The 23,765-nt window shown below is 37.0% G+C and overlaps 2 protein-coding genes across 2 annotated transcripts in view; one reads left to right on the forward strand and one right to left on the reverse strand.

The window, feature by feature from the left end:
- The window catches only part of LOC139784390 (uncharacterized), a gene marked incomplete at its 5' end in the record, with an annotated part of 68,366 nt that extends 58,451 nt beyond the window's left edge, over positions 1-9,915 (forward strand). The window contains one exon of the mRNA XM_071723559.1: positions 9,736-9,915. Coding sequence (XP_071579660.1) covers positions 9,736-9,915 — 180 coding nt within the window. The remainder of the gene's footprint in view (positions 1-9,735) is intronic.
- Positions 9,916-12,382: 2,467 nt separating this feature from the next.
- Positions 12,383-13,426, reverse strand: LOC139784391 (uncharacterized). Its single transcript, XM_071723560.1, has one exon. The coding sequence runs from the start codon at positions 13,424-13,426 to the stop codon at positions 12,383-12,385; it is 1,044 nt and encodes a 347-aa protein (XP_071579661.1).
- Between the last annotated feature and the right edge of the window lie 10,339 nt (positions 13,427-23,765).

Here is a 23,765-nt window from a genome sequence, read left to right on the forward strand (position 1 = left end):
AGTATGCGATAGCTCTCTACCCTCGGTTGGCTAGCTTCGGATAAGCGGATGCAGGAGCTCAGGATCGGTGCGGTCGGTAAACAGGTCGGTCGCGGAATCGCATTTGCGTTAACAAACGCTCGTTTATATATACGCCGCGGCGGTGTTTCGGAGTGGCGGGGGTAGCGACGGCAATCGCGAGCGCCGGAATAGAGCGGCGGAGCGGTCAGTGATTACGGCGTCCCGACGCCGCGATTGCGTTCGGCGGTCTTTGGTTGTTTTCGGCACCGCTCGGCGCTTCGAGACGGTTGCCGCGGTAAGTCCGTTCGCGGACTTCCTATCATGATAAGTGTTAAAAAATAAAGTGGGCACACCGTGTCCGTTCCTCGCCCGGCGGCTGGTCGGCCGGGCGGTCTCGGGTTGTTGTTCGGCCGGAACGATGCGGTTTACGGGGCGCATCGTTAAAACTGAGCAAGGTCAAGTATAAGTATAAGGGGTGAGAGATTTGTTAACAGTATAGTAAGTGTATTGGATACTGTAGCACCTAAGAAAAAGTTTAAAATTCCGAAAGTATAGGAAGAGAAAAAATGGTTTTCAGATGTAATAAGAATGGCAGCAGTTAGAAGGGATGAGGCTCACAGTAGAGCAATAAGCACAGGTAAGGAACAGGACTGGGAATATTTTAAGAATAAAAGGAATGCAGTAGTAAAACTTATCAGAGAAAAAAAAGAAGGAATATTATCAGAATATGATAGATAATAAAATAGGAGTAATCCTACAAAGATGTGGAAAACTTTGAAAGATATAATTAAGGGTGAGCAAAGGGGTTCAGAGAACATTGATAATGTAGACTTTGAAATATTAGAAGACATAGAAGAATGTAATATAGCTGATAAATTTAATATATATTATGTAAAAAGTATTAGTAACATTGTGAAATCTATTGGTAACAAGGGGATAAAAGGCACAGGTAGGAGATTTATTTATGTAATTGAGAATAAAGGAATTATGGAAAATTTTGAACCAATTAGTGTAAGAGATCTGGAACAAATTGTTAAGGAACTACCACAAAAGAACGGAACAGAGGAAGGGATAAATAGTAATATACTGAAAATGGTGCTACATGTGATAAAAGATGAGTTTGTAGGGGTGATAAATGATTCGCTTAGGACAGGTAAATTTCCAGAAGGATAGAAAACATTTATGATAATACCGATATCAAAGGTAAACAAACCAAAAAAAGCGAGCGAGTATAGACCGATTAATATGTTACCAATATATGAAAAAGTGTTAGAGTTAGTTGTAAAAAAAACAGTTGGAAAAATTTCTAGAAGATAATGAAATAATGTAGGCCGCCGACTTTACTTAAAACGTATTCTTTATTACTTGTACGCTTTTACAATTGAGAGCTTCCGAGCTTGCGATCCGTCGCGTGTCGTTGTAACGCTCGCTCTGCCGGGCCCGCATGCCGTCTTACCACACCCGCCTACGCTGGGCTACGCGCGCAACAAATAGGGCCCCGCGTGTTATACGCGTGCTACAGTTCGGCTATTCTGATTAGTGTTTGGTCCCTCAAACATACAACGCAAATTCCCATCTGATAACCAAATAAAACCGGCCATTAAAATAATATATAACGCAACGGCTTCGCGATACACAAAAATTCATATATATGCCTTTGGGCAGCGGGAGAAACTAAAATAACGCCAGTACATATAAATAAAACTTAAACGATTATAAATATTCAATCTAAACCCCGCGTATACATATATATTATCTTATCTATTCATATAATGATTTCGCCATAGTGTAATTCTTATAATGTAACACCTCGCCGCTTTCACAACAAGATAATGGATCTTTTAAGAATCTTTGACAGTGCTATAAGGACGTATGTTACTGACATCCCATGTACCAAAATAAGGTCGTTGAGTATTTTGACCGGAGGATCAGAGACGACATATCTGTTGTTTCGTAGTACCTTAGAAATTTGGTACGGACCACGGAACTGCGGGATTAATTTCTTATTACTGCCCGGCGTACTGTCAAAGTTACGAATCATGACTAGATCGCCTTCTACGTATCGTTTCGGTGCTTTGTGACGACGGTCATAATTTTCTTTTTGACGTTGTTGGGAAATCTGCGTGTGCTGGGCTGCTTGATCACGTAAAGTATCGAGATCTCTGTTTGGGGAACTTATGGTTGCTTCTAAGAAATCCCTGACCCGATCTGCGTATCGAACCCGCTGGTCGATGCCAAAAACTAATTGGCTGGGACTTTTCCCGGTAGATCGATTGATGGTATTATTGATAGCGTACTCTATTTCGGGTAACATCTTATACCATTGCCGGCCTTCTTCATTATCTGACAACTTAGATATGCAGGGAGTTATAACTCTATTGACGCGTTCGGCTTGACCGTTAGCTTGTGGTGATCCTGCAGCTATTTTAACATGTTGGATGTCTTGTTCCTTCAGGAAATCTTTAAAGTCTCGCGATGTAAAAGCACTACCGCGGTCGGAGATGATTATTTTGGGCTTACTGTAACCCCATACAGCACAAAATGTTTTTTAAATATTTTTAAAATATTTTTTAGGAAGATTAAAATAATTTAAAATAATTTACAAAAATATTTTTAGAATGTTTCTATGTCCGTCAGATCATGTCAGAAAAATATTTTCAAAAATATTTTTAAAAAATTGCAAATAAATATATTCAATAATATTTGTAAAATCTTTTAGAAATATTGTTTTAAAAAATAAAATATGTTCATAATAATTTTAAAAATGCTTTAAAAATGACATAAATATGAGTCATTTAAAGGTATGTATATGCCGTTATGCTTTTGTGAATTAAGAATTTTAGAAAAACAAAAAAAATAAGAAAATACATTTATTATGTATATGTCGTGTGTGCATACAGCCGCGCGGTCACCCATCCGAGTCAGTACCGCACCTAACGTCGCTTGACATCGATAATCGAACGGACTAGTGGCGATCCTTTGATTCTGACGCTTCCTTGTTGCTTATACTCCTATATAACATATCTTTATAGTGTTCAAAAATCGTGTAATGATAATAACCGGTAAATATTAAAAATAATAACGCAATTACAATTAATGTACAATAATTATTAATATGAAATTCGTATATTTAACGTAATACAGGGTGTATCAGAATGTTTGGTACTTTTTTCATATTTAGATAGAGCGAGCCAAACTGAGTCGAAAAGTCATGTACCATTTTGCAATTTTCACAATAGTTGATGAGTTATTAATGATTAAAAATCGCCGTATTGGCCCAGCCCACCGCCGGCGAGATGCGGCCGCCCCGCGGTCGGCGCGCGGGCAGTTGTTTACTTCAAGCGGCACGAGCGGCGCGTAACGCCGGGCCCCCGTCCTGAGCGATGATAGTTTCTCGCCTTTTTTAAATAGAAATAAAATTTTCTAACAACATAGAAAAATTTTTTGTACGTACTTATGTACATACGTGTGTACATGCATACACAGTAAAATATCAATTGTACTGCTTAAAAAAGCGATTACTCAATTTACTTTTTTTCTGTTAGTAAGTAACGGTTGTCTTTAAGAAAGAATATTTTCTTGATAATAGTCTTAAAATGTACAAATTTTAGAAAGAGTCTTTATCATGTACTCGAAAGAAGAATTTATACTCCTTCAAAGAACATAATAAAATTTTATTAAAGAAAAGTCAAAATAATAAATAAAGTAATATGAGGACCCTCGAGATTAAAATAGGAGAAGTCAAGGCTATGAGGGTCAGACGCAGATCACAGTGCGTAATATCAGAAATAACTGATTTATTCGTCGTTTTAATACATTACATCGATCCGTACGTTTCGGCTCAGCTTTGAGCCATCTTCAGCGGTAGTTACAGAAGTTAAGTTACACGTTCTCCGTACCGTATGGTGAGTTTACTGATTCAAAGTATCAGAAACATAGACCAATTGATCCATATCTGTAAATTTGTTCAATTAATGTTAAGATATTAAAAAGATCTCTTAGGAAACTCACCATTCGGTCTGAAAAACGTGGAATACAGAGCCATGTACATAATGAATACTCTCTGCGAGAAGACTTGACGATCTTGTCGACACGACACACAATGATATGAAAGGTCTTGCAAGAAGAGGCATGTCGTAGGTCAACACACCGGCGAGGATTATAACATAGCACGATTTGACACCGTCTCAAAATGACACGGATTTTTTGCATCATGCATATGTCACGGTTTTGAGCAAATTGTAATCCATGCTCATGAACTTGGTCGTTGGCAAATCGGGGTTTTACTATTGGTACATGCAATATTGTGACGGTGTCAAATCGTGCTTTGTTATAATCCTCGCCGATGTGTTGACCTACGACATGCCTCTTCTTGCAAGACCTTTCATATCATTGTGTGTCGTGTCGACAAGATCGTCAAGTCTTCTCGCAGAGAGTATTCATTATGTACATGGCTCTGTATTCCACGTTTTTCAGACCGAATGGTGAGTTTCCTAAGGGATCTTTTTAATATCTCAACATTATTTGAACAAATTTACAGATATGGATCAATTGATCTATGTTTCTGATACTTTGAATCAGTAAACTCACCATACGGTACGGAGAACGTGTAACTTAACTTGTGTAACTACCGCTGAAGATGGCTCAAAGCTGAGCCGAAACGTACGGATCGATGTAATGTATCAAAACGACGAATAAATCAGTTATTTCTGATATTACCCCTTATGAAAAAAAACTATTGACAGCGAATTAACTATTGGACTTTCAATAGTTAACTTTTAAATTTGAATAGTACGTACTATTCAAATCTAATAGTTATCCAATAGTTAATTCGCTCTCAATAGTTTTTCAATAGTTTTTTTTCATAAGGGACGCACTGTGATCTGCGTCTGACCCTCATAGCCTTGACTTCTCCTATCAAAATAATTAGCAAATCGAATTTTTGTTTTAATTTTATATTCTTAACTGAAGAACTGAATAATTAGAATTTAGAATATTATTTATTTTAAGTAATATTATCAAGAAAACATTTTTTGTAAAGATCATCGTTACTTAAAGGAAGAGAAAATTGAGTAATTGGTTTTTTTAGCACTAGAATGATATTTTTTGCGTGTGCGTATACGGCACGCCGTTTTGCTATTTAATATCATCATAAAAATTCTACTAAATTAAATTGATACTCAAAGAAAAGAAATTATTATTATGTCTAGATACTTATAATTCATCGAATTATTATTAAGCTATAATTGAAAATGCAGAATTAAAATTATGTCTAGACAAAATATTAATTCTGAATTTATTTTATGTTATGACATAAAAATTTTTCGGGAATTAAAATTATGTACATAATTGTAATTCACGAATTTTACTTATGTACACAATTTTAATTCTTAAATTTTTATTACGTACATAATTGTAATTCTCGAATTACTCTTTTTCTTTTAGTAAGTAACTGTTATCTTTAACAAAGAATATTTTCTTGATAATAATCTTAAAATGTACTTATCACAAATTTTAGAAAGTCTTTGTCATGTACTTTGTCATGTACTTTGTATGAAAAAAGAATTTATACTCCTTCAAAGAACATTATAAAATATTATCAAAGAAAAGTAAAAATAATAAGTAAATCGAATTTTTGTTTTAATTTTATATTCTTAATTGAAGAATTAAACAATTAGATGCCTCTTCTTGCAAGACCTTTCATATCATTGTGTGTCGTGTCGACAAGATCGTCAAGTCTTCTCCCAGAGAGTATTCATTATGTACATGGCTCTGTATTCCACGTTATTCAGACCGAATGGTGAGTTTCCTAAGGAATCTTTTTAATATCTCAACATTAATTGAACAAATTTACAGATATGGATCAATTGATCTATGTTTCTGATACTTTGAATCAGTAAACTCACCATACGGTACGGAGAACGTGTAACTTAATTTCTGTAACTGCCGCTGAAGATGGCTCAAAACTGAGCCGAAACGTACAGATCGATGTAATGTATCAAAACGACGAATAAATCAGTTATTTCTGATATTACGCACTGTGATCTGCGTCTGACCCTCATAGCCTTGACTTCTCCTATTTTAATCTCGAGGGTCCTCATATTACTTTATTTATTATTTTGACTTTTCTTTAATAAAATTTTATTATGTTCTTTGAAGGAGTATAAATTCTTCTTTCGAGTACATGATAAAGACTCTTTCTAAAATTTGTACATTTTAAGACTATTATCAAGAAAATATTCTTTTTTAAAGACAACCGTTACTTACTAACAGAAAAAAAAGTAAATTGAGTAATCGCTTTTTTAAGCAGTACAATTGATATTTTACTGTGTATGCATGTACACACGTATGTACATAAGTACGCACAAAAAATTTTTCTATGTTGTTAGAAAATTTTATTTCTATTTAAAAAAGGCGAGAAACTATCGTCGCTCAGGACGGGGGCCCGGCGTTACGCGCCGCTCGTGCCGCTTGAAGTAAACAACTGCCCGCGCGCCGACCGCGAAGCGGCCGCATCTCGCCGCGCGCTTGGATTTGGCGGTGGGCCGGGCCAATACGGCGATTTTTAATCATTAATAACTCATCAACTATTGCGAAAATTGCAAAATGGTACATGACTTTTCGACTCAGTTTGGCTCGCTCTATCTAAATATGAAAAAAGTACCAAACATTCTGATACACCCTGTATAATATTAATATAATAACGTTAACAACATGCATGATAACGGCTAAAGACGCTACCTGACAAAATAAAGAATTTATTTAATGAATTGAATCCAAGTTAAAAAATAATTAAGAATTAAATTTAAAGAAACATAAATCTAAAAAAAATATATTCTTTATGTATGTGTGTGCATATATGTTCACGGAGTAAGTTATAGTACTATATTTTCAATTATTCTTATAATATTTCTGCAATGTTGTTCTAATATTATATTTCAACGAAATGTTGCAATTGTCTTTACAACATTACATTGCAACTTGTAACGTTCCTGCAATGTCTTGCAAGCTTCTATGCTGTATGGGTCTGTTTTAATTAAGAAAAACTCAAAAAATGAAAATAAAATTGTCGTGTACCAAATTTGGTCTTAAAATGACGTCTAATTCATGTCCTTTTCATGATGTCATACTTTCATATCCACAATAGGACGCCAAATACACGTCATATAAAGGACATATGACGTTGTGGACGAAATATGACCTTAAATTGACGTCAATAAGACCATGTGTGCTACCTGGGATATTTACATGGGAAGTATATATATATATATATATATACAATTTCTGTAACTTTTAAAGTAAATATCTCAGAAACGGGCCGGACAATCGATCGCAAATTTAACACAGGTTTTTGGGATATATGAGTGCACAATCTCTGTAAATTTCAGCTTTATCCCTTTATTTTGACATAAGCGACATACATCTTTAATTAAGAATATTTCATAATATTTCAAAAATATTTTTGAAAATATTTGAAACAAATTATAAAACCAATAAAAAATAAAAATATTTTTTAAATATTTTGAAACAAGATTATGATACAATAAATATGTAGATTCGAATTAATATTTTAAAAATACATTTCAAATATTTAAGAAAATTTTATCTGGGTGATAAAAAAGAACGTTTTTAAAAATATTTGCTCGGGGGGAGGGCCGTTCCCGGATTTGCGAAAAATGCGAAATACGTGACTCGAAGGACCAGGGGAGGTGTGTATCGTCTCCCCAAAGCGAATTAACGTAAATCAAAATGCGACTCACCGTTCGGGAGGCCGTCGTCTCCTGGAGGATCCGTCTCTCTAGCAAGCTCGTGGGCAGCACGTGCAGCAAGCGCAGGCAAGGCAGGCAGCTAGGCAAGCAAGGCAAGGCAGAGCAGCAAGCAAGGCAGTAAGGCAAGCAAGGCAAGACAGCAAGCAAGGCAGGCAGAGAAAGCAAGCGATCACTCTTCCGGAGCTCTATGTGGCCTCCCGGATGTTCGAGTGTGCACGTACAGCGTGTGCACCCCGAGACGTCGCGCGTCTGTCCCGCGTCCTCTTGTCTTCCCCTCTGTTACTCTTTCTATCAACCTCTCCCTACTCAGTCCTACAGTTCGAATTCTCTATCTCCTTCTTTCTTCATCCATTCGTCTCCACTCCCGTTGTTTTTCAAGATCCTTAGTATTTTCTCTGTCCCACTCCCATCCCTTCCCCCATACATGTCTCTACTACGTGTTCCCATATTTCTTCCTCCCCTTCTCATAATCTGCATTTTCTTCTCTTTTCCTTTTCCCAATATCTCCCTCGTCTCATCTCATTTCCCAGCTTAAATCTTGCTATTCTAATCAATCTCCCCTCCTTTTTCTTTTTTCTTTAAATATCTTGATAAGCCTATCGTCCTTACTTCCTTGTACCATCTATTTTATTTTGAGTTCTCTATTCTTCCATGTCTTTCTTGTTGCCCCTCTATAACCCTCTGTTCCACCTCTCCCCCTATCTCCTGTCCCTCTTCTAAAGGAAACTTTTCCTCTTTACCCACTTCAGATACTCTTCTTTCGTCATAAAAACCTTTTTTCTGAACTTCCTCTGAACTTTGAGCCTCTTCCTTCCTTCTTTTCTTGATTTCTTCCCAGCATCTCGCCTATATAAACTCCCTTTCCCTTTCTCAAGACTTTCCTCATACCTCATTGCTCTCCTTCCCATTCTTGTCATAACTTTTTCCCTTTTTCCTTTCTCCCTCATCATATATCCCGTATTCTTCCAGGGCTGCGTTCGGAAACGTTACCCTGATGGTAGACCCGGGTGAGTAGTGGTAGAGGCAGGGTACACCCCGGGTGTAAATAGTTTGCAAACGGTAAATAAGTAATAAGACATGGCGGACGAAAGGCAATCTCGAGAGAATATTATTATATCTTGCGCCATGACTGCTGGACAAGAAATAATCAAGATAGCTTTAGATAGTTTATATCCAGATAATAATGATGAGCCGCTGAGTGCTTCTACAGCTTCTACTTCCTTTTAGTAAAATTAGTGGTGCAATCACCAAATAGCGATGAAATAATATATTTTTTAATTTAAAATCATCGGTTATTACTTTACAAAAGGAGTGTAAAATATATCAATCGCTTAAGCAACTGTTAAGATATACCTACATAAGATGAATTATTAATTAACATAAATAATAGAAAAACATAATCGTAATTAGTGTCAAGATATTATTAAACATAAATAAAATCTGATAATAAATTAGCGATAAGCAATAGAATATAATTAACCTTACTTAAATCCTAATCAGAGTCATTATAAATTTTTTTAGGGAAAACGGAATAATTTCAATCGGAATGCATTCCGAACAATTCCATAGAAGAAGAAACTCCATTACTACAGTTTAAAAAATTCCGCCAAATGCAATAAGTTACCCAGATTTACCCTGAAATTTCAGGGGGGAAAATTTTCCTCCCGAGGTGCACTCGGATGAAGTTTCCGAACGACTTCATCTCTGTCATACTGGTACAATCCGAACATTTCCGAACAGCGTGAGCCTCGGCGGGTGCACCTGAATGAAGTTTCTGAACGCAGACCAGCTCTAGTACCCACCTAATATACCTATCCTGTACCCTCTCAATCTACTGTGTGTATTAAATACTATAGTCTTTTCTCAGAATCATAATTAAATAACGTAATTGTACTATTAAAACTGTGATCATAATTGCTATTATCATATATTAATGATTCAATTAACATTATCAATAATTTTTCAGGTTTGCAAAAACGATTACCTTATCATTGACTTAAAAAATGAAGCCGAAGGTCTTGAAGCGAGTATACATTGGCATGGCATTTTTCAAAATGGATATCAATATTATGATGGCGTACCATACTTGACGCAATGTCCAATTTCATCAGCTAATACATTCAGGTATTATATAATAATTAAGTAATTTAATATTAAGTTTCTTATCTTAACATTATTTTAATCTTTCTATATATAAAGTGATTAGAAGAATCGATTTATGTAAGAAAAAGTTATGGTGTTAAGTAATCTCCACATCCTGAAAAAAACTACCTAAAATATATCAAGAGACACGGTAGTGTCTCGCGCCAAGTATACGTGAAGCGAGACCGAACCGTGGATCATTTACGCAACGCGACGAGTTGCGAGTAACCGAGATTTTGAGATCTCGATAACCAGTGAACGGATCAAGTTCTGGGACTAGGCTTAATGGATAGCTTGGACCAAATTTATACCATAAAAGTGTCTTTATTTTTCCGTTTTATTTATGTGCCCTACGTGCGGAGATATTGCGATGCAAAGTCCAAATGTGAAAATTTTTATTTAAGAAACGTTCACGTCGTCGTCGTCAGACAAAAATGGCGGCTTGTGTGTCACTTTCCCATATTTGACACGAGAGGGCAGTGATGCTCGTACAGACCGTGCACTGCAGTGCACTGTCGCAGTGCGTGACAGCATATGTATGTACGTGTGCGTTCTGCGCTCAGTGCAGATAGTGCGTTCAGCTGGTTCAGCGCGCTGTCATACTATGTTTATGCGAGCATTACTTCTGTAGTAACTTACGATAATTCCTCCGCGTAAACGGGGTTTTGTGGTATAACTTACGATAATTCATTCCGTGTAAACGAGTGAATTACTGTAAGTTACTATAGAAGAAACGCTCGCGTAAACGTAAGTCAGTTATAACCTAGAAATAGTGACAGTCGTGACCATCGCCGCGTGACAGATAGTGATAGTGAAATATATATTGACGGCAGGGAGCTGATGCCGAGGAGATCTTTAAGAAGGAAGGTGTATCCAAAATTACACACGTACGTATATGCTGTCTTGTAAAAGATGTAAAAGTTAAAGAGAACGAGAAAGTGATCTGTATCTATATGCACGTGTGACAGGCACTATTTTTCTGAAAAATCTATCGTATTTATATGCACGTGTAACAGGCACTATCGCGTAATAAAGATTTCTCCGAAGTATGTTGATTATTTTTTAGTAATATATTTTGTGTAGTAAAAAAGATTCTGAGAAGGAAAATTACTCATGTTCCGTTTGTTTCTAATTAATACTTAAAAAAAAGGTAATTTGTCAGAGAAAAATTTCTAGTTACGTAAAAATTAGTATTTAGGCGAAAATGAATCAATTCTTTTTGTAGTAAAAATAAATTTTTTATTATTAAAATAACTAATAGTTTGTAAAAAATAAATTTTTACTTATTTGAAAATTAATAATTAGTAGAAAATAATTACTAATTTTTTGAATAAGGAATAATTAGTGTCAGGTAAATTACTTATTTTAAAAATTATTAATTGGTTTAATATAAATAATTTAATTATTGCAGTTAAACGATTTAAAAAAAATTATGTTAATGTTATATATATGTATATATATATATACAATCTTTCATTTTTTACATATACATATACAGGGTTCACCAAAAGTATATGGCAACCCCTAAATATTTCAAAAACTACGCATTTTAGAAAAAAATGTTTCAGACAAAAGTTGTAGGGTTTCAAGTAACGCATTAAATAGTAATATTAATTTGACTACAAATAACTTTGTTGATGCCAGGTAAAAATAACTTTAAAATTTTTAAATGGAAACCTCTATTTTTGATTGCATATTCTTATCGCTTACCTCGAGAGCTTTTCAAAACACTATAATCAAGTTTTTTTTTATTAAATACTTTTCAAGTTATGGAGCTTGAAAGCTACGATACCGCCGGCATCAGCGTTACACAAGATGTACCGCGTGGAGGTAGCACGGTCGGATTTACACTAGCAGAGTTGTAAATAACAATACTTTTGTGATTGAAGTTCTTAATTACTAATTATTTTACATAATTTTAATTTAAATTGAGTTTAACCCTTAAATGCCACACCTCTCAAGAATCTCGTAAATGACACATGGGGTCTAAAAGACCCCAGCATGAAAAATGTCTCCTTACTTATTGATTTTTTGATATTTAATTATGAAAATTATTTTCAATGTTGTTCAAGGCTTAGAAAAAAGAATAAAATGCTTATATTGTTAAAATTTCAATTTCAACATAGTATAAAAAATTAAGATCGCCAACAGTTAAAATATTGGCTCCAAAATCAAAAAAATAAAAAATAATAAATAAATAAATATAAGCTCCATTTTTGGCGGGAACATTTGAAAATATATCATTCTAAAGGGTCTGGGGTTTGCTGGACCCCGGGTGGCATTTAAGGGTTAAGTACAAATGTTTTTCGGAATTGTAATTAAAGTCGTTCAATTACAAATACATTTTCAAATTGTAATTAGATTTGAATTATATTACAATTAAAAAAGTAAAAAAAGTAATTATTATTTACATTTTCCTAAATTATAAATTTTACAACCTTGATTTACATTTTTTTGTGTGTTTGAGTGTTTTAGAGTAAATTCTGAAAGTGGTTTCCGTTGACTTCTTGACAGTATGCCAATCTTTGATAGAACGCAAAAATAGCTCTACGATTTGATTCAGCAGGTATCAAGGCTGTTTCATCCTTTATTCGCTGCCTCAATTCTTGGATATTTTGAGGTTTTGTTTCGTAAACCTTACTCTTCAGATAGCCCCAAAAGTAATAATCAAAAGGAGTTAGATCTGGTGACCTAGGTGGCCAACTTTCCCCACCCTCATTTTGGTTCCTTCTTCCTATCCACCTTTGCGGGAAAACTTTATTTAAAATTCGACGTGGCCCTGCACCAAAATGAGGCAGAGCTCCATTATGCTGAAACCATATTTGCTCAAAGTTATTTGGAAAAATATTTTGTATGGCTGGACTTATTTCATCTACAAGTAATCTCTCGTACCTATGAGCATTGAGGTTTCCTAAAAAAAAAAATGGCCCTATCACATAAGCATCTATCATGTAGCACCATACATTTATTTTTTGTGGGTATTGTGTATGACTTTCCTGCACCCAATTCGGATTTTCATCTGACCAGAGACAACAATTTTGGTTATTAACCTCTCCCGTCAATGTAAAGGTTGCCTCGTCTGTGAAAAAAATTTGATAAGGAAAGTTGGGCGAGCCATCTATTAGGTCCATCATTCTTGCACAATTCTTCAACGTATTGCAGTTTGTATGTAATTTATTTTTTCTTAAAATTCTGTGTACGGACATGGGAGCAATGTCGTGAGCTTGAGCTGCTCTATTAACAGACGTATGGGGATTTTTAATAAAAGTCTGCAGAACATCAAGTTGTTTGTCGTTATTAGTTGCAGACGATGACCTGCCAGACCTAAAGCGACTTCTTACACTACCAGTTTCTTGAAAACGTCGTACAGTTTTCAAAACAGTGGATTTACTAATTTGACGATTCGGATACGTGTTATTAAATAATCGAACATCAGTGAACGATCGTTCATTATCACCCCATCCGCGCATCATTAGGATAGTGATTCTTTCACGCTCCGATAATTCTTTAGCCATTTTTAATCAAACGTTTAATTTTTAATTTATTAATTTGCGAATTAAAAAGACAAAAGTCCTCGGCAGAAGCAGAGAGCGCTCTAGGACGCTATCACCCTACCCACGTGATTATGCGCGAGAAAAGAACACTGAACATCTTGGCGCTTGCGTTTTATACTCTCTCGGAGTGTCGATCCAGTGGGAGAGGGTCAGCGCGAGGGTGGGGGGAGGGAGAGGGCGATTAGGCCATTGGAGGATCCCATTGGACTCTTCCTAAGAGGGTTTTTAACTATTGTATATGGTTAAGAAAGATAATAGAAATAGAGTTTATGCTTTTTTTAAAGCAGAAAATAATTGGTATATTGAAAAGTCTATATAAATACAAAGTCGAATAATAGCACACAATTAAAGGCGCCAGACTATTATGAGAGGTTGCTGTTATACTGCATTAGTGCTGTAATTTCATGTACTTTTATGTCACTACGCATGATCATGTGCGTCTACATCATGTTGGTGTAACAGACATTCTAACCACGCAACAGTTAATTTTAGTACTTAATAACGTTGTTCCTAAAATTGAGAGCGACAGTTTTAACTTATAGATTTATGTTTTACGCACCAAAATATACAAAATTGTGAAGTTTCAGCCAAATCGGTAAGAAAGCCCCTCTCTTTCATAATTACCTTAAAAAATAATTATGTTAATGTTATATATATTGTAATATTCCCAAACGGTAATTTAATTATAATTATATTGCATAATCTTAAATCTAACCTTGTTAAAAACTTTATTACCAAAGAGTTTGCCATACTCCAAAGTAAACTCTTAGTGTAACAGAATTCAAAAAGTTAGTATCTAAATAGAGAGAATCGTGTATGCGCTCAATCACGAGAAAATCCATTATCCACCAGTCTTCAAATATCTGCAGAAAAAATCCTCTGATAACTGCAGAAAAAATCCTCTGACAACGAATATAAAAATTCAAAGTAAAGTTTGCATTAAAAATATAAACTGGTTTGTCCACCACTTCCAAAAACTTTGCTATTATAATTTTTATTATGATAGATATATTTAGATTAAATATTAATTAATCCTTTTAGAGTCTAATCTTTTTTGTGTGTGAGAAGAACATATTTAATTTAATTATTTTTTTAAATGTTAGAGATTGCTAAACACAAATATAAAATTTACCAAAATTTATTTTGTTGTTATTGCTTTCGTGAATAATTAATATTTCCAAACACTAAGATATAAAATCAACGTCTATCATAAAATAATATAATGGACTCGATTCAATTAATATTGACTTGGTTAACGGATGCGTGTGTGAGTGGATGCGGTAGGCGATTGCGGTATAGCGTATTGCGATTAGCTGCGTACAAGGTTTGTTTTGGCGATAGGCATAAGGCGAGAGGAGAGATAAATTGCGGAGGAAGCGGTAAGATTGGAGGGGAATAAGGAATTATCGAAAGAGAGGTCTAATTAACGTGACAAAAATACGTCGAAGTTTGAGGTTAGGCCAGAGAGGAGAAAGGATAGGCTAGCGATAATATAGGGAATCTGCTTCTCTTTTCCTTAGCATCGTGTAACACCGCCCGAAGGTATTCCTAGGAAAAAGGCAGGTGGCGCAAGGCGATCGGCGAAGGTACAATCGCCGGAAGGAAAGAGGAAGATGGCGGAATATAGTGACGGTGCCGAGGAGAGGGTGGCGTGCGGGAAAGCACACTCAAAGCTGCGGGAGGGGAAGAAGGTAGAGGAAAAAAGAGTCATGGAAGAGGCGAGGAGAGAGAGATCAAATTCAACGAGCATTGTGGATTGTTTACAATGGTCTGATAAGGAAGATGAAATGAAAATTGCGAAAAGAAAGAGATGCGAGAAAGAGGCGGAGGATATCTTCAAAAGGGGCAACAGAACAATTAGAACTCCAGCAGAAGTGAAGAGGTTGGAGGCTGAGGGGAACAAGAGAGAAGAGGAAGGTCCAATAATGGCAATTTTGAGAGAAATAAAGGATGAAATGGGAGATATGAGAAAGGAAATGAGTGAAGTCAAAGCTAAAATGTATAGGCTGGAAGAAAAGTGGAAGATGCCCTGCTAAAAATGACCGATTGAATCCGATTAAAAATTTTGAATCCGCATGAATCTGGATTCTTGATTCGGAAATCACGGATTTATAACGATTACACCGACTGAAAACGATTGAAACGGATTGGTATTCAAGGATGTAATTTCAATCGGATTCTATCGATTTGAATCGTTATGATTTTATAAACGATTACACTGATTGAAAACGATTGAAACGGATTGGTATTCAACGATGTAATTTCAATCGGTTCCTATCGGTTTGAATCGTTATGATTTCGTAACGATTACACCGATCGAAACCGATTGAAACGGATTCGTAATCAATTAACGATGTAATTTCAATCGGTTCCTATCGGTTTGAATCGTCATGATTTCATAACAATTATACCGATTGGAAACGATTGAAACGGATTCGTACTCAAGGATGTAATTTCACTCGTTTTCTATCAGTTTGAATCGGTCTTAGTCAATCGTTTAAATCGTTATGATTTCATGAACCCCGAAATCACGAAATTATAATGATTTATACGGATTGACTGACCGATTCAAACTAATAGAATCCGTGAATTCCGGATATATAAACAGGATTATTTATTACTTTATTATAATTACCCGATTTAAATAGATTAAGCGCAGATACGATTGAAACCGATTGAGTCGGATTCAGATGAATCCGGAAATATCGCATTAAATCCGATTCCGGTGTTGTATTAAAATTTCACGATTGATGCGGATTCAATAGGATTCATGTGGTCATTTTATTTATCCGCTTAAAATGGATTGGCATTAATACGATTGAAACCGATTCAGTCGGATTCAGATGAATCCGGAAATATCGCATTAAATTCGATTCCGGTGTTGTATTAAAATTTTACGACTGATGCTGATTCAATACGATTCGTGTGGTCACTTTATTCACCCGATTAAAATAAATTGGCATTAATACGATTGAAACCGATAACGGCGGATTCAGATCAATCCGGAAATGCTAAATTAAAAACGATTCCGATTGATTTGTTATTAAAACCGATTCACTTCCAATCGGGCATCCGATTAACCGGATTGAAAACGCATTCATTCCGATTCAATTTCACCAAATTTAATGCGGAACCAATCGGATTCAATCGGTCATTTTCAGCAGGGTGAGGGAGAAAAGGCTAGAAAGTAGGCTGGATAAAATGGAAAAAAGAGTAGAAGATTTGGAGCGACAAAGAAGCCAAGAAGAGAAGACGATGAAGAAACGGACGGTAGAGAAGGATAAGAAGAAAAGGGAAAAGAGAAGCAGAGGGGAAAATGATAAATTAGGTAGGAAGATAATGTTTTGGAACGCGGCGGGGGTAGGGAATAAAGAGAAAGATTTCTGGTTTTATATGTAAGTACGATTTCATTAGTCTGTGTGAAACATGGGTGGATAAAAAAGGGTGGGGAAAGTTGAAAGAAAAACTCCCAAAAACGCACGATTGGGAATGTAGTTTTGCAAATAAAGATAAGAAGAAGGGTAGAGCAAAAGGGGGCTTTATTATAGGTAAAAAGAAAAATTGGGGAGATCAGAACACGAAAATTATATGTAAACAAGAGAAGGGGGTGTTAATCTCGGAAATCGTGGAGGGTGAGGAAATTAATACATTATCTCGGTATATAATAAGGAGTGCTGGAATGATTTAAAAGTAATATTGGATAATGTGACAGAGGGAATGGATGGGGGGTTTATGTTAATAGGGGGAGACTTTAACATTAGGATCGGCGAACTGGGGGGTGAAGAAGAAGAAGACGGGGGGTGGAGAGAAAAAGAAAAGATAAGTTGGTAAGTAATGGTGGAAAGGGGCTAATAGATTTAATACAGGATAAAGGCTGATACGTTCTGAACGGTACAATGGTAGGCGATTGGGACGGAGAATATACGTTCGTAGGAGCAAGGGGTAGTTCCGTAATAGACTACGTCTTTTGTAATGAAAAAGTGCGGGATTTTTTGCGAGAATTCAGTATAGGGGACAGAGTGGACTCGGATCACATGCCGATGACGGTGACGTTGGAGGGAGGCGGAGAGGAAGAGGGAGAAGAAGGAGAGGAAGAAAGAAGAGAAGAGGAGATATGGAAGATCTGTTGGGACAAAGAAGCAATACAGAAATATAGGGAAAGCACGGATAGTATAATATGGGAACACGACCTGCAGGGGTCGGTGGAAGATAAGTGGCAGAAGCTGAAAGATATAGTGCAAGAGGCCCTGGTAAAGAGAAAGCTGAAAACTGTTAAGAGGGAACTAGGGCACAAAGATTGGTGGAACAGGCAGTGTACAAGAAAGAAGAGGCAGATGCATAGACTTTACAAGAAATGGAGAATGGGTAAGGAAAGGAAAGACAAGTTTCTGGAGGAAAAGAGGAAGCTGAAGGAGCTGGCGGAGCAGAAACAAAGGGAGAAGAGGGAGGAAGAAGAGATTGAGCTAAAGAATCTGAGGAACGTGGCAGAAGTGTGGAAGTTTATCAATAGAAAAAGGAGGAAGAAAGTATGGAAGGGAGCGTGGAGGAAGGAGGTGTGGCAGAAACACTTTATGGAGTTACTGGAGGGCACGGTTGTACAGGTGGACGATGGATATAGTAACAATCCTAGGGAACCCTCGGGGGCACAGGAATATCAAGAGGAGGAGATGCCGTGTGAAGAGGAGATACATGAGGCTGTGAAAAAGCTAAAGACAAAGAAGGCAACAGGAGTGGATGGTATTCCCATGGAAGCATGGAAATACGGTGGCAGGGCTGTCAGAGATGGTCTAGTAGAGCTGTTGAGACAGATATGGACGGAGGGAGTCCTCCCGAAGGATTGGAAGACATCCATAATCGTGCCCTTACATAAGAAAGGAGACCAGGAGGTCGTTGGAAACTACAGGGGAATACCTCTTCTTTGCTCGGCATACAAGATCTACGCGGAGATTCTTAGAAATAGATTAGAGCAGGAGGTTGAGAGACTGGGATTACTACCCGAGAGCCAGGCAGGTTTTAGAAGGGGAAGATGGACAATGTCTTCATTCTGAACCATTTGGTGCAAAGGGAGAAGATGAAAAGAGGGAAGGAGAGTAAGATCTATGCACTTTTCGTGGATTTGAAGGCGGCGTTTGACAATGTGGATAGAGAATAACTGTGGTCAACCCTAAAGGATAAGGGAGTAAATTTGGATATTATAAGGAAATTGGAGAAAGTCTATGAAGATACGGTGGTTACCGTAAGAACAAAGGAAGGGCTGACAGATGAGTTCAGGACGCACAAAGGAGTTCGCCAAGGCTGTGTGCTTAGACCGTCGTGAGACAGGTTAGTTTTACCCTACTGATGACCAGTCATTGCGATAGTAATCCTGCTCAGTACGAGAGGACCCGCAGGTTCGGACATTTGGTTCACGCACTCGGTCGAGCGGCCGGTGGTGCGAAGCTACCATCCGTGGGATTATGCCTGAACGCCTCTAAGGCCGTATCCTCTCTAGTCAAAGGTGGCAATGATATCTCTAGGAGTCTCGGTGCTAAGTCCACTTCTGTTTGATCTGTATATCGCAGATATAGGAAAAGCGTTAAAGGATAGGAACATTGGGGGGGGGGGGGTGCCGTTACTTAATGACAGGATATGGTTGCTGGAATATGCCGACGACATGGTGTTTTTGGCGAAAAATAGGGTTTCGTTAATGGACATGATAGGCACGTTAAGAAGATTGTTAAAGAAAAAGAAATTGTTATTATGTGCGGATAAGACTAGAGTTATGGTTTTTAATAGAGGAAACAAAGAGAAAAAGGAGAGGTGGAAATGGGAGAATAAGGAATTAGAAGAGGTCCAGACATTCAAATACCTGGGCTTTGTATTTAATAATAAAGGAAATTATAAGGATCATATAAAAGAGCTGAGTTGTAAAGGAAGGATGGCTGCCAATAGAGTCTGGGGATTGGGGGAAAGGATCTGTAAAAACGACTTCTGTAGGAGATGGATGTTATTTAAATACTTAGTACAAAATGTGTTGTCGTATGGGGTGGAGATTTGGAGCTGGGCGGAAAAGAAAGAGTTAGAGAAGATTATGCTAGATTACGTAAAGTGGGTTTTCAGATTGGACTTCTGCACGCCTAGATATTTGATGTCAAAGGAACTGGGACTAAAAAAGTTGAGGGTAGGATGGGGGCTAAGAGCAATGAAGTTCGAAGAGAAAACAAGGGCAGAAAAGGAAGATAAATGGTTAAAGAGATGTTGGTTGAATAAGGATAAAAATAACTAGGGGGATATGTATAGTAAAGAGAGGAATTTAAAAGGGTTGTTAAAGACCAAATTTGGTCTTTAACCTATTCCCTATTTAATCTAATAAAAATGTCGTATATAAAATTTCTTGCAAACACTGCGACGCTTCATACGCGGGTCAGACGATGAGACAGCTTAAAACGAGAATCTCAGAACATCGTAGTCACATTAATAGAAATACAACGACTCAATCGGTTATCACTGAACATAGATTGAATTTTGATCACGATTTTGTTTGGGAGAATGTCGAAATCTTAGATAACGAAAGATATCTTTCTAGGAGATTAGTTTCTGAGATGACCCATATCAAGCTGCAAAAGAATGGTATTAATTCGCAAAATGACACAGATTTTTTGCATCATGCATATGTCACGGTTTTGAGTAAATTGTAATCCATGCTTATGAACACTTGTTGTTGGAAAATTGTATGCTCACTATTGGTACATTAAATATTGCGACGTAGTTCAAGTCCTGCTTTGCTATTGGTGCTTCCAATATTTATTATTTTACGTTACTGGCTTGACTCACTATTCCGCGCCGGTGTTTTGACTTACGACATGCCGCTCCTTGTAATATCCTCACATCATTGTTGTGCGACGTGTCGATGAGATCGTTTAGTCTCGTCGCTTATTATTCGTTTTGTACACGGCTCTGTATTCCACGGCTCTCGAACCAATTGGTGAGTTTCCTAAGGTGTCTTTTCAAGATCTTTACTTTAATTTAACATATTTACAGATATGGATCATTTGGTCTACGTTTCTGATTATTGAATCAGGAAACTCGCCATATGGAATTGAGAACGTTTTAACTTATTTTTGTAACGGCTGAAGATGGCTCAAAACTGAGTCGAAACGTACGGATTGTATAAGAGGATGAATAAATCAGTTTACTGATGTTACGCACGATGATCTGCGTTTGACCTGGATAGCCCTGACTTCTCCTATTTTAATTTCGAGGTTCCTTATATATTACTTTATTACATTAATTATATCATAAATCTTACAGGTATGTTAGGAGAGAATGTAGAATGTTTTATTCACACTTTACAACTCGTGATCCACGATTGCATTTTAAAAAATCGAAATTTCGGTGAAATTTTGGAAAAATGTCGAAAAATTGTTGGACACTTTAGCCATTCTTCACTCGCTTGCTCGAAACTCAGTAGCATCCAGGAAAATTTGAAGTTGCCAATTCATAAATTAATCCAGAATGTTAGTAGGAAGATAGTAAGATTTCTAGGCCGTGGTGCTCGAGAGGGGAGCGGGGCGGGGGGAAACTCTAGCGCCGCGGTCCGGCCGAGGGGTCTGCGGGGGGGGGTGGTCTGCGTTCCCAGCATAAGGTTCGCGGGGGGGAGGGTTTCGTGATCGAGGAGGCCTAGTGAAGGGGGGGGGGGGATCAGGCGAGCGCGTCGGGACATGTTCAATAAACAAATGCCGCCTCGCGTCGATGTTCGGCCGATAGTATTTATAAACAGATGTCATTTCACACCTCAGATGCGAGCGAGCGCCTATGGCAGGCGGCTATAATTTATGACCTGCGACTAGCGTGACGCCGCGGTCCTTTTCTCTCGAAAAGGGTTGAAAGTAATAAAATCAAGCCCGTCTTCTCGTTCGCGTTCTCTCTCTCGCTCGCAGTCTCTCTCTCTCGCTCCCATCACCCGTTCGCTTTATCTCTCCTTCGCGCGCGTCTTCTCGTTCGCGTTATCCCTTCCTCGCGGATGCTCTCTATCACCTGCGTTCTTACGTTCGCCTTCTCTTTCTTTTATCCACGTATTCTCTCTCGCTCTCATCTTTTTCTCATGAAGTTATAATTAAATGTATAATACTTTATAGCAATACATAATTTTTTATATTTTAATAATTTTAATAATTTTAATAAATTATTTTAATATCTGAAATTAAGGAGAAGGTAAGTAAAAGAATGAACATAAAATGCCGAAAAAGAAAGTTGGCCTGGGAGTCTCTCGGAGACCCCCGCTGTGCATGTCTAGGGTTAACCGTCGCGATGTCCTCTTTACGCATGTTGTTTAGGACAATTTATAGGTTTTTTGGCGAACATGTGGGTCACAGGTTCACTGGGTCATGTTTTTTTTTGCAGCACCGATCGGTTATGACGTCGCGCGTTATTTCCTTCTTTCCTTCTTTTCTTCTTTCTTCCTCTCGAAAAGGACCGTCTTCTCGTTCGCGTTCTCTCTCGCGCGCATTGTCTCTCTTTCTTATTTATTAATTGGACTACATGCCCTTCTCTAAAAACTAATTTTTAAATATATTAAATATGTATTGAACCATGCCATAAGAATTTTAATACTTCAAAAATCAAAATATTTTTTTAAAATAAAGAAGACTAATAATGCAGCTTATATTTAAGTATCTGAAAATATTCTTTAATCTACATAATTATGTATCGCAAATATTTTGATGATTTATAAATAATGTAAATATATTTTATTATATATAATTAAACTATCTAAGGAAGGGGAGAAAGAAAAGGAATAGATATTATAATTATTTAATATTTTTTTCTTTTTATTTTAAGAAAATGTATATCATAAAATTAAAAAAATTTATAAGTGCAATATATTGAGCAAGTGGAGGATCTTCACCTGAAACATACAAATGCAATAATGATTAATATAAAGATTCAATATTTTTTTATTAAAAAAGCGATTATCTTACCATTCTTCTTCTTCTTCTTCTATGTCAAACTCATTTTCTATATTGTACAATCTACGAAACCCGTAGATGTCTTCGTTGCCGGAAGTTTGCCATAATGCGTCCCGTAGTTCTCTTTCAGCCTGCCTTTCCGACTGCAACCACTGCATATGTTCGATATTTATAAACCCTGGTATGATGTATTTCATACGCGACTGTAAAATCAACATAAAAAATATTATTTTTTAAACACGCACACGCACGCACAAAGGAAAAAAATAATACTTACGTAATCTCGGGGGATGCGGATCCGTACCCACGACTCATCCATGTGCACCTCTATATTTAGCCGCACCCATCGCGGCCGCATCCACTAAACAAAAAAACATATTAAAAAAAACTCTATATTATATGTCACGATACCTTGTCACACTTCCATACATACCATGGTGTCCCTTGGAAACATCACTTCAATGTAATTCATGGTGGAGGGAAGGCTTTCGTGGAGACGTCACAAAAAAACTTGTTTAAAAAAATCACTAACTGCGAAAACGGTTTGCGAAAACGGCGAAATTTTCTTGAAACACGTCCGAACTGTTCGGGGACTCGACGAGACTGAATTTAACGAAGGTTGCAAAACGAAGCGGGGGTAAAATGTCACCAGAGAAAACAATATGGTAACAGTTTAAAATCGGACAGCCCCTTACGACGAAAAGAAATAAAGATGAAATATGTCTCGCACTACAATGGCGGGCAAGAATACATAGGCGCGTTCTCTGTCGCTCGCGTCCCTTCGCTCGCGTTCTCTCTCGTTCGCATCTCTTCGTTCGCGTTCTCTCTCGCGTCTCCTCGTTCACGTTTCTTTTCTTTATAATAAATAATTGGGAGAATTGAAAGATAATACACTTTTTATCATATAAACGTTAATTTATTTCTCATGTGTCACATCGTATACATATTGTCTAAAGCATAAGCTAATAATTCGCAATCAATAATCGAATTTTTATCAAAAACGTCGCGCAAGATTCTTGCTGCATCACATTTATCGGTTATACAATTTCTTCGTAAAATGATTACAAATTGTTTAAATTTTTCACTTACGCCATGAACCGTTTGGCATAGTTGAAAATACACATTCTCGACGCAATGTTCTAGTTCGAACAAGAAGAATACGGTCGATGATTTCATATACATGGAATTATTATGCAACGTAAGTTTTACAACATTCGCATCGCGTATTTTTACGAGTTCTATACGCAGATCTCGAATCAACATTGATGAAGGTGCGGTTGACTGCAGGAGTCGTTCGATATCCGCACGTCTTTCAATTAGCGCTGTCCACGTCGTATGAGCCAACACCATCT

This window comes from Temnothorax nylanderi, unplaced genomic scaffold (genome assembly GCF_030848795.1).
Source record: "Temnothorax nylanderi isolate EJ_2023f unplaced genomic scaffold, tnyl_v1.0 TNYL_tig0621_pilon, whole genome shotgun sequence".
NCBI classification, from domain to species: domain Eukaryota; kingdom Metazoa; phylum Arthropoda; class Insecta; order Hymenoptera; family Formicidae; genus Temnothorax; species Temnothorax nylanderi.